General features: G+C 39.9%; 1 protein-coding gene across 7 annotated transcripts in view; it reads left to right on the top strand.

Moving 5' to 3' along the window:
• LOC128689855 (uncharacterized) overlaps positions 1-16,554 on the top strand; it is a 483,205-nt gene that overhangs the window by 441,216 nt on the left and 25,435 nt on the right. For all 7 annotated transcript variants that reach the window (XM_070084552.1, XM_070084518.1, XM_070084526.1 and 4 more), the window contains 5 exons: positions 579-705; positions 3,229-3,382; positions 5,872-5,959; positions 6,998-7,131; positions 7,963-8,035. In XM_070084552.1, coding sequence (XP_069940653.1) covers positions 579-705; positions 3,229-3,382; positions 5,872-5,959; positions 6,998-7,131; positions 7,963-8,035 — 576 coding nt within the window. The remainder of the gene's footprint in view (positions 1-578; positions 706-3,228; positions 3,383-5,871; positions 5,960-6,997; positions 7,132-7,962; positions 8,036-16,554) is intronic.

Here is a 16,554-nt window from a genome sequence, read left to right as displayed (position 1 = left end):
ATGTACAAAGTATACAGACCTAGCTGACATCAATGCAGAGCATTTCGGGCAAATTAAGTCAATTTTGACCGAGGATGCGACCCACACCAGTCGACTAACACACAGATACCTATTTTACTGCTAGGTGAACATAGACAGCAGGTGTCTTAAGGAAACACGTCCTAATGTTTTCACCCGTACCGGGGATCAACCACCGGAACTCGACCCCCGGCTCTTAGTGTGTGAATTGAGTGTGTTGGCAGTCGAGCTACGGAACCTCTAATTGCGTAAACGATGACCAGCGCCATATTTAGAGTTGTATAAACGGGGCCATCCGGTATAACTTTACCACATACACTTTATGGTTTAATGATTATAACAGTATACTTCTTTGTATATTATGCATATTATAGAGGTTGATTAAATTGCTAGGAACAAGGGACTTATGCTACCACTACTTATCATGCTACTACTTATAATAATACTGCTACTACTACTTTTATAACACTTCTACTATATACTACTTATAATACTATTAATAATTACACTACTGCTATAATACTACTACTATAATACTATTATTCATAACACCCATAAAGCCTCGGAAACTCTGCAAGAGCTCATGGATTGGCTGGCTGGACTAAACTTCTCTTTCTGCTACTGGCTGCTGATCACCACTGTTGTCCTGACACCGCTGCTCTGGCTGGGTACACCCAAGGATTTAGGGTAAGACATTGTCATACATTTTGAACTCTCGGGCATTTTTCATGTACAATGCAGTAATTTATTCCACACCCTTCAGTGGGGGGAGGGTACCTTGATGCTAGAGAAGGGCTCTTGATCAAGGAAATCTAACCCTCCTCTTCCTTGGATCAAGCCTGATTGCCTCCCCTTCCAAAGGAGCCGTATGACTTCTTCGGTCTTAGTGCTTTCCATGAATGTGCAATAATAATAATAATAATAATAATAATAATAATAATAATAATAATAATAATACTCTGCTTTAATCATAAGTTCCATAATAAATTTCACACTTATAGTTACGTTGCTAGCACTAAATAACTGCCAGGTTGATTACCTTAAATATTTCTTCTAATCTTTAATTTTGTGGCTGTTTTATCGTCTGAAAGAATTAAAAATAAAAAAAAAATAATTTCAAGATTCTGAATTACTATAAATATCTAAATATTATTTCAGAAATTATTATGAGATAAGTAAATTAAATGATCCTTTGTTCTAATTTTATAAATGATAAAATTACTCCTGAAAAGTTTTTTTTATTTTTTATTATAATTATGTTTATGTGTCTTTAGAATCTAGCCAGAGGACTGTGTCAAAATATGAAGTTGCTGAAATAATCTACAAATATAATGTTTCAGGTCTTATATATTTAAATATTCACATGTGTCTTGTAATGGTGAATCATTATACAGGGTTTTTCGGATCAACGACAGAATTTTTAGTTAATTTATGAACCTTAATTACTGGTTCATTGCTTACCGATAATTTTTGGTAGAGACAATACTTAATTATCACATTAGCTTTTTTTGTCATATTATATGTAAAACTTCCCCATTGAAGCCAGGCATAGATGGTATTTTTTAATGAATATTCAACCCCAGGTATGGCAGAACTCAGGTGTCTGCTACGGGCCGCGGGGGCGTTGACCCCCTAAAATCCTCTCCAGGTATACTCCAGGTATACATTGCCACTCTTCCCCTCCTCCCTTTTTACAAATAGTCCAGTACAAACATTTTTATATCTGACTTGTCGAGTTAGTCGCCAGGCTTGTAGAGAAATACGCTTTAAAGGTGCTAGGTTATGTTATTGGTAACATTAATTAACAAAGTCACAAGAATTATTCAACAAATATTAGAAGTTGAAGTGAGATAACTTATGTTGTGTGTATACTATATATTCATCTATCACTAATTCACTATGTACTGTATTTACACATGTACATTGATTCGGCACATATGTGTAAGTCAGCTGCTGGCTAGTCAGACTGACTTGAACTATTACCAGAAAGTTATCAAGTCAACCTGCCATTTAACTCCTGACAAATTGGAATGCCACAGCGCACCTAGTAGATACCTCACGGTCTAGTAATCTGTGATGACAGCTGTCGTAGATGATGACTATATGCCTAATGGTTTCTTTTGCATGCACTGAATGAATTTATAATGTAATAAGCACATTTAACACTCTTTTTGTCCACCCACTGGATGCACGGATGTACGTTCTCCCTCCCAGCAGGCAACCTATGTTAACCTGTCTCGCATGCCCAGGGATTCTTATAGAGTATTGTCCCTAAATTCCTTAATGAATCAGTAATGGCATAATTCAGTATTTACCTGGAGTTTACCTGGAGAGAGTTTCGGGGGTCAATGCCCCCGCGGCCCGGTCTGTGACCAGGCCTCCTGGTGGATCAGCGCCTGATCAACCAGGCTGTTGCTGCTGGCTGCACGCAAACCAACGTACGAGCCACAGCCCGGCTGATCAGGAACTGACTTTAGGTGCTTGTCCAGTGCCAGCTTGAAGACTGCCAGGGGTCTGTTGGTAATCCCCCTTATGTGTGCTGGGAGGCAGTTGAACAGTCTCGGGCCCCTGACACTTATTGTATGGTCTCTTAACGTGCTAGTGACACCCCTGCTTTTCATTGGGGGGATGGTGCATCGTCTGCCAAGTCTTTTGCTTTCGTAGTGAGTGATTTTCGTGTGCAAGTTCGGTACTAGTCCCTCTAGGATTTTCCAGGTGTATATAATCATGTATCTCTCCCTCCTGCGTTCCAGGGAATACAGGTTTAGAAACCTCAAGCGCTCCCAGTAATTGAGGTGTTTTATCTCCGTTATGCGCGCCGTGAAAGTTCTCTGTACATTTTCTAGGTCGGCAATTTCACCTGCCTTGAAAGGTGCTGTTAGAGTGCTGTTAGAGTGCATATTATATTGACTCTATAAGAGTCATTCGGCACTGTACAGTAAAGTTGAAATTATTTTTATATTAAATGCAAGCAGTAAATACGTATGGGTCATACTGCTCAGGTATAGATGAAAAAATATGGGGAGGAGTGAAGGTGGTTCAGCAATTTTATGTCAAATTATCATATAATCTAGTGAATCTTGCCTGTACTACTGTATACAGTTCACTTTTTATATACTATGCATGTATAGTATACAGTACAAATAATCGGTTACAGGTGAACTATTTGGATACAGCATTTTCTTTTTGTAAGGACTTCTTATTCAACAGTGTGGTGACATGGCTAGGAGCAGGCTCCATGGTGACAGTGAGTGTCTTGACTTTCACAGGCTTAATTCTTGATGCCCCTCAAACATTTACTCCTCCTCCTTCGGTTCCAACTTTCACTGCTGCTGCATATTGCTTCGGAGCAGTGGCCTTCCAGGTTGGTAAGCCCGAAAATTTATGTTTAAACTTTTAGTTCATTTATAATTAAATGAATAAATGAACTGGAATTTTGGAAAATAAATTATATTTTATATGATTACAGGCGTGCGGTACTATATATATATATATATATATATATATATATATATATATATATATATATATATATATATATATATATATATATATATATATAGTCAGAAACGTTAATACTTTCATGCCCCATTTCAGACAGAACTAAGAAGAAATTCATGGCAAAGTCTTACATTGTTGGAGTTGTACGTTAGGAAGGTTATGTTAAAACATTAAGTGTGTGTTAGAGATATCATTAGTTATAGCACTAAAAATGTTGACATACAGCACTTGTAAAATTTAGTGTCAACAAGGACTGCAAGAGAGTTTACACTTTATTTAAATAATGATAAATAAATATAAATATACGAGGCGCTTGGATATCCAACAAACGTGTGAGCGTATTTGATAGGAGTGAATGGAGGCAGGTGGTTTTTATGACTTGTGCTTTGGAGTGGGCAAGGCAACATTTATGGATTCGGAGGAACCGGTAGCTGGACTTGAGTCCTGGAGGTGGGAGTTCAGTGCCTGCACCCTGAAGGAGGGGTGGGACTATTGCAGTTTGGAGGGGCATCTGAGCTGTAATGTCAGTGAGGTTTTGGCAGGACGGTGATGGAGTGAGTGATGGTGAAAGTGGTTTTGTTTGGTTAACTTAGTTCGGTGGGAGACATCCAGTATATTAAAATTAATTTCCACATATTAGAATTTTCACAAAATTAGATGACAGTAGTGCACATGGAGAATCCCTAGATCATTTCAGGCGAGCTTAAACCTAACCTAAGACTAATAGAACATAAAAATCATTGCACAAACATGTATACCAAGATATTTAAGGTAGACTTAAGTTGATAACTGACCACCTCGACATCTGCAAGTCCGCAGACTTCCGAACTTTGTCATTGTAGGTGTGTACCAGTGATCATCGACACCATGCCCAGCCCTTCTAGGGTAGGGTAGGTGCCTGAGCCCGAGCTTGCAGCTCACAAGACTGTCATTCCCATTATCCCCCTTGTGGCGGGGATGGCAGACCAGAGTGGCCGAGCTTCTCCCTACGAGAAGCTAGGCCTGGGGACAGTTGGTCCCTAAGATGAGGGGGTACTTGTGCCTCCTCCTATGTAAGTAAGTAAGTAAGTATGGAAGACTAAGGACTCAGACACTCCCTAGACAGGGAGCCAAGGCCGGGCCACCACTTGGAAAAGGCCCGGGCCGGGAGAATACCGACGAATCTTTAATAATAATAATAATAATAATACCAGTGATCCAGTGAAACAGATCTCGGAGAGACAATCGATACACGTCCGTATAATAACCATAGTTCCGTAGAGTGGTCCCGTGGCTCGGTTGTTAACGCTCTCACCTCACACACGGAGTCTGTGGTTCAATGACCGACACTTGTGGAAACGTTGGGCATGTTTCCTTACAGCTTCTTTCTCTGTTCATCTAGCAATAAGTAAGCATCTGGGTGTGGGTCGCATCCTGGGGGTAAAGATTGAACAATAACAATGGAAATAAGACAAACAGTCCTTGATGATGCACTGAGGTGGCTAACCCTCCCTCGGGTTAAAAATCCCAACAAATCTTATCTTATCTTAAAGAGTAAATGAATATACGTGCACACAAGATAAAGGTACAGCATGGTACTTGACAATAAGAAAAATTTAATCAGGTACACTTTTTACAATATATGACATTTAGTAACGTATGTTGAAGCAGTAGTACAGCGTATGGAGAAACCAATACCTTAAACTAAAGGTTCTTTATAAACAGAGGTGGAGTAGTAAGTAATCAATAATTTGATTACAGTACTTAGGTATACAGTGCCTGCTTTAGCTTAGTTTTGAATTGGGTAAGAATTGCAGTTTTTTACTTCCTCTGTTAAGTTATTTGACATTTTTGGCCTTTGGGATATCAAAAATAGGTATTTGTGTGGAGTGGAGAGTTCTGGGGGTCAATGCCCCCGCGGCCCGGTCTGTGACCAGGCCTCCTGATGGATCAGAGCCTGATCAACCAGGCTGTTACTGCTGGCTGCACGCAATCCAGTGTGTTCTCTTACATTCATTTGATCGCTATCTTTCCAGAAATGTGACATCATAGTCAGATTACCCTCCGACTGTAGCATCCCCACCCCTCCTTCAGAGTACTAGGACTGCCCTTGTGACCTCCAGGACTCAAGTCCATCTAACTAATTTCCCTGAAACTCATAGAAGTTACACTCCAACAGCACGTCCATTAAAAATCACTTGTCTCCAATTACTCCTAACATGCTGACACAAGCCTGTTGTGTGCTCATTATTATTATTAGGTGTAGTAGTAGTAATAATAATCTTTGACTAAGTGTCTGTGAAAGGCATTTCTTTTTGTCATTTATTTTGTGTGGAGCATTTTTTTTAATAGACTAATTTTTTCCCATCCTAGTTTGACATCCATCCAATGATCTTGACAGTACAGATGGACATGCAGCAGAAGCAGCGGTTACCACTTGCTCTTATAATTGCCTTCATTAGTAAGTTGTAACTTATGGATGTCTAACTTCTTATCTCTCTCAAAATGTCTTTCTGCTTTGGCAGTTTATATATGGTGCCCTTTATGCCAGCTCATTATTATAGTGTCCAGACTAAATCATTTTTTGAGTGGACAATATGTGAGGCATTGCAGGTAGTAATGGCAAACTTGACATTTAAAACTCGGTAAAAAAAATACCTTAAAACATTATTTATGTAAAAAAATTATAATAATTATAGTTTAAGGTTTTTTCTTCACAAAACATCTGATATGGAGTTCACCGTTAATACTTGCATGACCGCATATCAGACTCTCTTGCCTGATAGAAAGCCAAGCTGAAGTTTGTCTTAAGTGGCTGTACAGTATAACTATACGTGTAGTACTTTACACTCCCTATCATTTGAATCAAAATATGGACCAGAATATAATATAATGTAACTTTGCTGATTTCACTCATTCATTTTAAGAGTTCAGGTGCTCTGCATATTTGCTATACATTTATATTTCATTCTGTAATGCTGACTTAATAATATAAGACAAAATTTTGATGGCCTGCAGATCTTCCATCTTCAATGGGTGGAGAGAGGATCGAGCCACCTCTGCTCTTGTTCTAAATGACATACTATGGGTTTAACTCTTGCATAAATATTTTTGATAAGATTGCGAGTCTCAGGTGCAAAATTAATGGCTTTTAAAAAATAGTTAATTTTAACTGACTCAAGAAATCGTAATGACACGATTGCAAACAAATCATACCCCCGGCCGGGATTGAACCCGCGGGTTCAATCCCGGCCGGGGGTATGGTTTAATAGTTAATTTTCAGAGAAAAATAATTAATGGCAAGTGGGTAATTTGGGAAAAAACATATTATCTTGAGAGGTGACCATCATTTAAGCAGTTAAGATAATATCAATGACCCACAGGTTTGGCATTTTACATAAAAAAATATTTTGTGATGCTTATTTTGAGGAAAGTACAAAATTTCATTTAATTACACAATCCAGTATTTTATGCACTAATTTATTTTTTTGTGTTGCAGTTGTCATAACTCTCTTTGGTGGGATTTCATGTGTAGCCTTTTTTCTTTTTGGTTCCTCCATCAAAACCAACATCCTGAATAATCTTTCACATGGTCCACTTCTCTACTTCAACATGGTTGTAGTCTCCATGCAGGTGAGCTCAAGTAGTGACATGGAACAAAAGCAGCATTCATACTGTGCCCAGATTACCGCTAGTTATACACTTGACTGCTACTTTATAGTAATGCAAACCTATTGCAGCTAAGTGAGTAAAATTAAGTAGAGTGTTTATCTTGCACTTTGCTAAATGACCTGCACAAATTTTGATGTGCTGAGGCTTAGATTATCTTACTCCACCACCCTCGCTCCCCACTACACAACTTGGGTACACAGTAACCATAGGCCACTACATTCCAACAAGCAAGTAATATCCTTAGCATAATAGTGAGCATATTTAACAGAGCATCAGATACAATGGAGAGAGGGAGAGAGTCACTGTCGTGTCAGATGCGATTTGAAAGTGGGAGAGAGAGGGAGGGAATGCGAGAGAAGGGATGAAAAAAATAGAAGGAAGAGGAAGGAAAGATAAGAGTACTGAACATTGCTTTTAATTAATGAAAAAAGAAATTATGAGTGAGGAAGGCATCTCAGATTATAACACAGGGATCACATTAGGGTCATTGTCCTATAATAGTAATCAGTAGCTTAACATTGTCCACAAAACTTTTGGAAGAAAATATTCTACAGATTCATCAAGGTTAAAAACCCACACTTATAGATATTGTATCCTGTGATACCTGTGTGAGTCAGTTTTACAGATTTTAGTGAGTAAATTTTTTGTGGCAAGATATTGACACTACCATAATATTAGTTGGAAATTTGTTCTGAGGAGACACTTTAAATTTTCTTTCATGCTTTGGATTTGAGAAAATATTTTCTAGTGTTCATATAATTCCTTTAAATTAATAAGAAAACTAATTTTCAGATGCTTATCTGCCTTGTACTTGGAATTAATACACTGTTTCAAGATCTGGAGAATTCTCTTCGGATTCCTGATGGTAAGTATTTTTCCAGTCTCTTCAGAACTTTTTTATTTAGAATGAATATCTTTCACGAAAATAGTCTTATCAGCTAATGACACTCAGTGTTTCTGTTTATTTATTTATTTATTTATTTTATAATTTGAACATACATACAGAGGTACAAAAAATACAGGTAAGAGCAGCATGCCAAAGCCACTTGTATGCATAGCATTACGGGCAGGATTAAAATTAACTTAAGATTAACTAAGCAATGATGTAATCAGTGATAAAACATTATTGTAAACAGATAACAATAAAGCACAAATGAGTATTACAAAGACAGGTCATATGGTTGCATGCATTGCTGTACATTCAGCAGAATGGAGTATTCTGTTAGGTAGTGTATTTAAAAAATAACAAAGTTAGATTGGGTCTTAGGTTTAAAATTTATGTGACATAATTGTGAGAAACATTTAAGATATACAATTTATAAGGTTCAGTTATTCAGTATTTATTTGGTTTTGGGTGAGTTTACCTGGAGTTTACCTGGAGAGAGTTTCGGGGGTCAACGCCCCCGCGGCCCGGTCTGTGACCAGGCCTCCTGGTGGATCAGCGCCTGATCAACCAGGCTGTTGCTGCTGGCTGCACGCAAACCAACGTACGAGCCACAGCCCGGCTGATCAGGAACTGACTTTAGGTGCTTGTCCAGTGCCAGCTTGAAGACTGCCAGGGGTCTGTTGGTAATCCCCCTTATGTGTGCTGGGAGGCAGTTGAACAGTCTCGGGCCCCTGACACTTATTGTATGGTCTCTTAACGTGCTAGTGACACCCCTGCTTTTCATTGGGGGGATGGTGCATCGTCTGCCAAGTCTTTTGCTTTCGTAGTGAGTGATTTTCGTGTGCAAGTTCGGTACTAGTCCCTCTAGGATTTTCCAGGTGTATATAATCATGTATCTCTCCCTCCTGCGTTCCAGGGAATACAGGTTTAGAAACCTCAAGCGCTCCCAGTAATTGAGGTGTTTTATCTCCGTTATGCGCGCCGTGAAAGTTCTCTGTACATTTTCTAGGTCGGCAATTTCACCTGCCTTGAAAGGTGCTGTTAGAGTGCAGCAATATTCCAGCCTAGATAGAACAAGTGACCTGAAGAGTGTCATCATGGGCTTGGCCTCCCTAGTTTTGAAGGTTCTCATTATCCATCCTGTCATTTTTCTAGCAGATGCGATTGATACAATGTTATGGTCCTTGAAGGTGAGATCCTCCGACATAATCACTCCCAGGTCTTTGACGTTGGTGTTTCGCTCTATTTTGTGGCCAGAATTTGTTTTGTGCTCTGATGAAGATTTAATTTCCTCGTGTTTACCATATCTGAGTAATTGAAATTTCTCATCGTTGAACTTCATATTGTTTTCTGCAGCCCACTGAAAGATTTGGTTGATGTCCGCCTGGAGCCTTGCAGTGTCTGCAATGGAAGACACTGTCATGCAGATTCGGGTGTCATCTGCAAAGGAAGACACGGTGCTGTGGCTGACATCCTTGTCTATGTCGGATATGAGGATGAGGAACAAGATGGGAGCTAGTACTGTGCCTTGTGGAACAGAGCTTTTCACCGTAGCTGCCTCGGACTTTACTCTGTTGACGACTACTCTCTGTGTTCTGTTAGTGAGGAAATTATAGATCCATCGACCGACTTTTCCTGTTATTCCTTTAGCGCGCATTTTGTGCGCTATTACGCCATGGTCACACTTGTCGAAGGCTTTTGCAAAGTGATCTTTGAGAAGAGACTTGAATTTATAAACAGGTAGTGTTTCTTTTATATTTACAGGTAATGAATTCTAGATTTTAGGGCCTTTTATGTGCATTGAGTTTTTGCATAGCGTGAGATGGACACAAGGAACATCAAAGAGTGATCTGTGTCTTGTGTTATGGTCATGTGTTCTGTTGAGGTTGGCAAGATGTTTGAGGGGAGGGTTAATATCAGAGTTAAGTGTTCTATGTATGTAATAGGTGCAGTAATAAGTATGGATGTTTTGTATGGTGAGTAGGTTTAGTGTTTTGAATATTGGTGGTGTGCTGCCTGTAGTGGGAATTTGTTATCATTCTGACTGCAGCCTTTTGTTGGGTAATTAGTGGTCTGAGATGGTTAATTGTTGTTGAGCCCCATGCACAAATTCCATAGGTGAGATAGGGGTAAATAAGAGAGTGATATAGGGCTGACTGTGGAACATAGTACCGTATCTTCGATAGTATGCCTACGGTCTTGGAAATTTTCTTAGAAATTTGTTGTATATGTGTATGAAATTTGAGTCTATTATCAAGGTGGATTCCTAAGAATTTTCCCTCTGTTAGCTTTGTGATAGGTGATCCGTTTATCATTATGTTAAGAGGGACATGTGTAGCTCTGTTACCAAACTGAATGAAGTAGGTTTTGTCAATGTTTAGTGTAAGTTTGACTCAAGAAATCGTAATGACACGATTGCAAATAAACCGTACCCCCGGCCGGGATTGAACCCGCGGTCATAGAGTCTCAAAACTCCAGCCCGTCGCGTTAGCCACTAGACCAGCTAGCCACAATAAGATTCATCCAACTAGGTATATTTCTACACCATAGGAAAGTTAGCACGGCAGTGAAGGGACTTGAGTTAGAGTTCGTCACGGCCACGCTAGCTGGAGATTCGTCTGTAAAAACTTGCATTTGTGGTCACAGAGGTGCCTGTGCTAACTTTCCTATGGTGTAGAAATATACCTAGTTGGATGAATCTTATTGTGGCTAGCTGGTCTAGTGGCTAACGCGACGGGCTGGAGTTTTGAGACTCTATGACCGCGGGTTCAATCCCGGCCGGGGGTATGGTTTAGTGTAAGTTTGTTAGTCCTCATCCAGGTAGATAAGATAAGATAAGATTTCGTTCGGATTTTTAACCCCGGAGGGTTAGCCACCCAGGATAACCCAAGAAAGTCAGTGCGTCATCGAGGACTGTCTAACTTATTTCCATTGGGGTCCTTAATCTTGTCCACCCCAGGATGCGACCCACACCAGTCGACTAACACCCAGGTACCTATTTGCTGCTAGGTGAACAGGACAACAGGTGTAAGGAAACGTGTCGAAATGTTTCCACCCGCCGGGAATCGAACCCTGGCCCTCCGCGTGTGAAGCGGGAGCTTTAGCCACCAGGCCACCGGGCCTGGTATTGGCTAGCATGACTGGGCTCGGGTGAGAGAAGACGTATGTAGTGTCATCTGCAAATAGTGTGGGTTTGAGTAATTGCGAAGCATTTGGTAGGTCATTTATGTATAGGAGAAAGAGAAGAGGGCCAAGGACACTTCCCTGTGGGACACCAACTGTAATTGGTTGTGCGGAAGAGTTTGCCCCATTTGCGTACACATATTGCCTTCTTTTGCTGAGGTATGACTTGAGGTAGTTGAGGGAGTAAGTAAGTAAGTAAGTAAGTAAGTTTATTCAGGTATACACAAATACAGTTACATAGAATTATCATATATAGCAGCATATGTGTAGTGAACCTAGGATAACCCAAAAAAGTCAGACAGAGTGACTTATTTCCATTGGGGTCCTTTTACCTTATTATTATAGTATAAAGGTTATAATATTTTCTTATTGTTCTACAATGAAGATAACATCTTATTATCATACTAAAAAGACTATCTGCGACACCAAGGTCATTAAGACTATCTACAATACGAGGGTCATTACAATGAATAAGGTAAAATTTACACGTATGTTAGCTAAAAAATAGAAAATCATTCCCCTCCCTTTCTGTAGCTACATTCATCAGACACCGAAAGGGAGGGGAATGATTTTCTATTTTTTAGCTAACATACGTGTAAATTTTACCTTATTCATTGTAATGACCCATTGTAATGTGCCCTCTAATACCATAGTGTGACAATTTTACGTGGAGCAAGTCATGGTCAACTGTATCAAAAGCTTTACGTAAGTCAATGAAGATCCCCAGTGGGACTTCTTTTTTCTCTGTTGCAGTGTATATATGTTCTAGCATGTGTATAATAAGATAAGATTTCGTTCGGATTTTTAACCCCGGAGGGTTAGCCACCCAGGATAACCCAAGAAAGTCAGTGCGTCATCGAGGACTGTCTAACTTATTTCCATTGGGGTCCTCAATCTTGTCCCCCAGGATGCGACCCACACCAGTCGACTAACACCCAGGTACCTATTTGCTGCTAGGTGAACAGGACAACAGGTGTAAGGAAACGTGTCGAATGTTTCCACCCGCCGGGAATCGAACCCGGGCCCTCCGTGTGTGAAGCGGAAGCTTTAGCCACCAGACCACCGGGTCACCACCCAGACCACCACTGTCTAACTTATTTCCATTGGGGTCCTTAATCTTGTCCCCCAGGATGCGACCCACACCAGTCGACTAACACCCAGGTACCTATTTGCTGCTAGGTGAACAGGACAACAGGTGTAAGGAAACGTGTCGAAATGTTTCCACCCGCCGGGAATCGAACCCGGGCCCTCCGTGTGTGAAGCGGGAGCTTTAGCCACCAGGCCACCGAGCCACCTGTACTTAGTTTTATTCTTAAATGTAAAATATTACAAATTATGAGGTAAGTTTGTATTATGGCTAAGTGACTAAATACTATTTTGTGAGTTTAGAAATGTGAATACTTTTGTTTAGGCACAGTATGTAGTTTCAGTATTGGAGTATCACAGGATTCATTATATTAAATTAAGACTGAGATTAATATTTCTGTTTATGGTCAAATGAGTGAGCGAGTGTAAGTGTGAACCACCAGGTGGTATTCGTGAAGTTAGTTGACGGGGTGTATCAGGGAGATAAGATGTTTTCTAATGGTAGTTTTGAAGGTGATGAATGTGTCTGCAGTTCTAGAGTTCTCAGGTAGGGTATTCCAGATTTTAGGGCCTTTGACATACATTGAATTTTTGTAAAGGTTTAGTCGGACACGGGGAATGTCGTAGAGATGTTTGTTTCTGGTGTTATGCCTGTGGGTTCTGTCACAACTATCAAGAAAGCGTTTAAGGTCAAGGTTGATATTAGAGTTTAAGGCCCTGTAGATATAGATTGCACAGTAGTAAGTGTGGATGTACTGAACTGGGAGTAAGTTTAGATCTTTGAAGAGTGGGGGGGGGTGTGCTGCCAGGGATGGGATTTAGTGATTATTCTTACTGCAGCTTTTTGTTGGGTTATTATTGACTTTAGGTGTGTTGCTGCAGTTGATCCCCAAGCACAAATAGCATAGGTGAGGTATGGATAAATAAGTGAGTGGTATAGTGTGAGAAGGGCATTTTGCGGCACGTAGTATCGTATCTTGGAGAGGATCCCAACCGTTTTGGATACTTTTTTGGCTATATGCTGGATATGGGTGCTGAAATTCAGGTTATTGTCAAGGTATAAGCCTAAGAATTTTCCCCCATTATTTCTGGTAATTAGAGTGTTGTCAATCTTAATGTTAATTTGTGCATCTCCTGCTCTGCTACCAAACATAATATAGTAAGTTTTGTCAGTGTTAAGCGTAAGTTTGTTGGCTGTCATCCAAGTCGATATTTTAATCAGCTCCTCATTCACAATGGTGTTAAGGGTGGCAAGATTAGGGTGAGAGATGACATAAGTCGTGTCATCAGCAAACAGAATGGGTTTTAGGTGTTGGGATACGTTTGGTAGGTCATTGATGTATATGAGGAAGAGCAGGGGACCAAGGACACTTCCCTGCAGAACTCCAGTATCAAGTGGCCGTGTTGCTGATGCTGTGTCTTTAATGGTGACGTACTGATACCTATTAGTAATGTAAGATTTGAAATAAGCAAGCGCATGGCCTCTTATACCGTAGTGGTCAAGTTTATGGAGTAGGATTTCGTGGTTTACTGTGTCAAAAGCTTTTCTTAGGTCAATAAAAATTCCTAGTGGATATTCCTTATTTTCCAGTGCAGTGTAAAGCAGATCTAGCATTTTTATGATTGCATCATTAGTGCTTTTATTTTTCCTGAATCCAAACTGGCAGGGGTTATGTTTTGAGCCGTTATAAATGAATACAGTCTCCTGTGCACAAGTTTCTCAAAGATTTTGGATAGCAATGGTAAGTTAGATATTGGCCTATAGTTGTTTAAGTCTGTAGGGTCACCACCTTTATGTATTGGTGTAACCCTTGCCATCTTGAGTAGTTTCGGGAAGGTGCTAGTCTCTATTGACTTGTTAAAAAGTAATGAAATAGCATGCGAAAGGACATGGGCCGCTCGCTTGTACAGTAATGGTGGGACATGAGACAGATTCCCCGAGTTATTTTTAAGTGACTTTATGATCTCAATGACTTCCGTGGGCTCAGTTGGTGCAAGATAGAAGGAATTAGGGAAATTTCCATCTAGGTAGTCCCCGGCATGGGCATTGGTATGTGGGATTTTACTGGCGAGATTAGATCCTATGTTTGAGAAGAAGTCGTTTATCTTGTTAGCTGTGTCAGTGGGATGTAGTGGTGTTTCATTAGGTATTCATTATGGTATTAGAGGGCACTCCCTCAAGTCTTACCTCAGCAACAGAAGCCAATATGTGTACGCAAATGGGGCAAGCTCTTCCGCACAACCAATTACAGCTGGTGTCCCACAGGGAAGTGTCCTTGGCCCTCTTCTCTTTCTCCTATACATAAATGACCTACCAAATGCTTCGCAATTACTCAAACCCACACTATTTGCAGATGACACTACATACGTCTTCTCTCACCCGAGCCCAGTCACGCTAGCCAATACTGTAAACACCGAATTACAGAAAATATCTACCTGGATGAGGACTAACAAACTTACACTAAACATTGACAAAACCTACTTCATTCAGTTTGGTAACAGAGCTACAGATGTACCTCTTAACATAACAATAAACGGATCACCTATCACAAAGCTAACAGAGGGAAAATTCCTAGGAATCCACCTCGATAATAGACTCAAATTTCATACACATATACAACAAATTTCTAAGAAAATTTCCAAGACTGTAGGCATACTATCGAAGATACGGTACTATGTTCCACAGTCAGCCCTCCTGGCCCTTTATCACTCTCTTATTTACCCCTATCTCACCTATGGAATTTGTGCATGGGGCTCAACAACAATTAACCATCTCAGACCACTAATTACCCAACAAAAGGCTGCAGTTAGAATGATAACAAATTCTCACTACAGGCAACACACTCCACCAATATTCAAAACACTCAACCTACTCACCATACAAAACATCCATACTTATTATTGCACCTATTACATACATAGAACACTTAACTCTGATATTAACCCTCCCCTCAAACATCTCCTTGCCAACCTCAACAGAACACATGACCATAACACAAGGCACAGATCACTCTTTGATGTTCCTCGTGTCCATCTCACGCTATGCAAAAACTCAATGCACATAAAAGGCCCTAAAATCTGGAATTCATTACCTGTAAATATAAAAGAAACACTACCTGTTTATAAATTCAATTCAAGTCTCTTCTCAAAGATCACTTACTCACTCAAAACCAAATAAATACTGAATTAACTGAACCTTATAAATTGCATATCCTATATGTTACTCACAATTATATCACACAAATGTTAAACCTAGGACCCAATCTAACTTTATTATTTTTTTAAATACACTACCTAACAGAATACTCCATTCGACTGAATGTACAGCAATGCAAGCAACCATATGACCTGTCTTTGTAATACTCATTTGTGCTTTATAGTTATCCGTTTACAATAATGTTTTATCACAGATTTCATCATTGCTTAGTTAATTTTAAGTTAATTTTAAGCCAGCCCGTAATGCTATGCATATAAGTGGCTTTGGCATGCTGCTCTTACCTGTATTTTTTGTACCTCTGTATGTATGCTTAAATTACTAAATAAATAAATAAAATCATACAGGCCCTGGGGAATGGGAGGGAATCAGGTTCAATCCAAATATGGTTCCCTGGATCAAAACAAAAATTGAGAAGATCCAAATTCTGAGGTAGAATACCTAAAATGCACAAGGCTTATTCCTCTAAGAAAAAGGAGGAGTAGATGTAAAATAGAAAGAGACAGGCGGTCCCTTTACAGGCGACGGAAAAGAATAACAGAGCGGCTAAAAGAGGTCAATATATCTGAAATGCGCAGGGAGACACTGGTCAGAGAAATAGCAAGCATCGAACTTAAGCTAAAAGAATCCTTTAGGAGTCAGGAATCGCGGGAAGAACTAAAAGCTATAAATGAAATCGAAAGAAACCCAAAGTATTTCTTCTCCTATGCCAAATCAAAATCGAGAACAACGCCCAGTATTGGGCCCCTACTTAAACAAGATGGGTCCTACACAGATGACAGCAAGGAAATGAGTGAGCTACTCAAGTCCCAATATGACTCAGTTTTTAGCAAGCCGCTAACCAGACTGAGAGTCGAAGATCAAAATGAATTTTTTATGAGAGAGCCACAAAATTTGATTAACACAAGCCTATCCGATGTTATCCTAAGGCCAAATGACTTCGAACAGGCGATAAATGACATGCCCATGCACTCTGCCCCAGGGCCAGACTCATGGAACTCTGTGTTCATCAAGA

Source organism: Cherax quadricarinatus, chromosome 1 (genome assembly GCF_038502225.1).
Source record: "Cherax quadricarinatus isolate ZL_2023a chromosome 1, ASM3850222v1, whole genome shotgun sequence".
NCBI classification, from domain to species: Eukaryota; Metazoa; Arthropoda; class Malacostraca; order Decapoda; family Parastacidae; genus Cherax; species Cherax quadricarinatus.
Note: the sequence above shows the minus strand (reverse complement) of the source record. Positions and strands in the feature narration are given on the sequence as shown.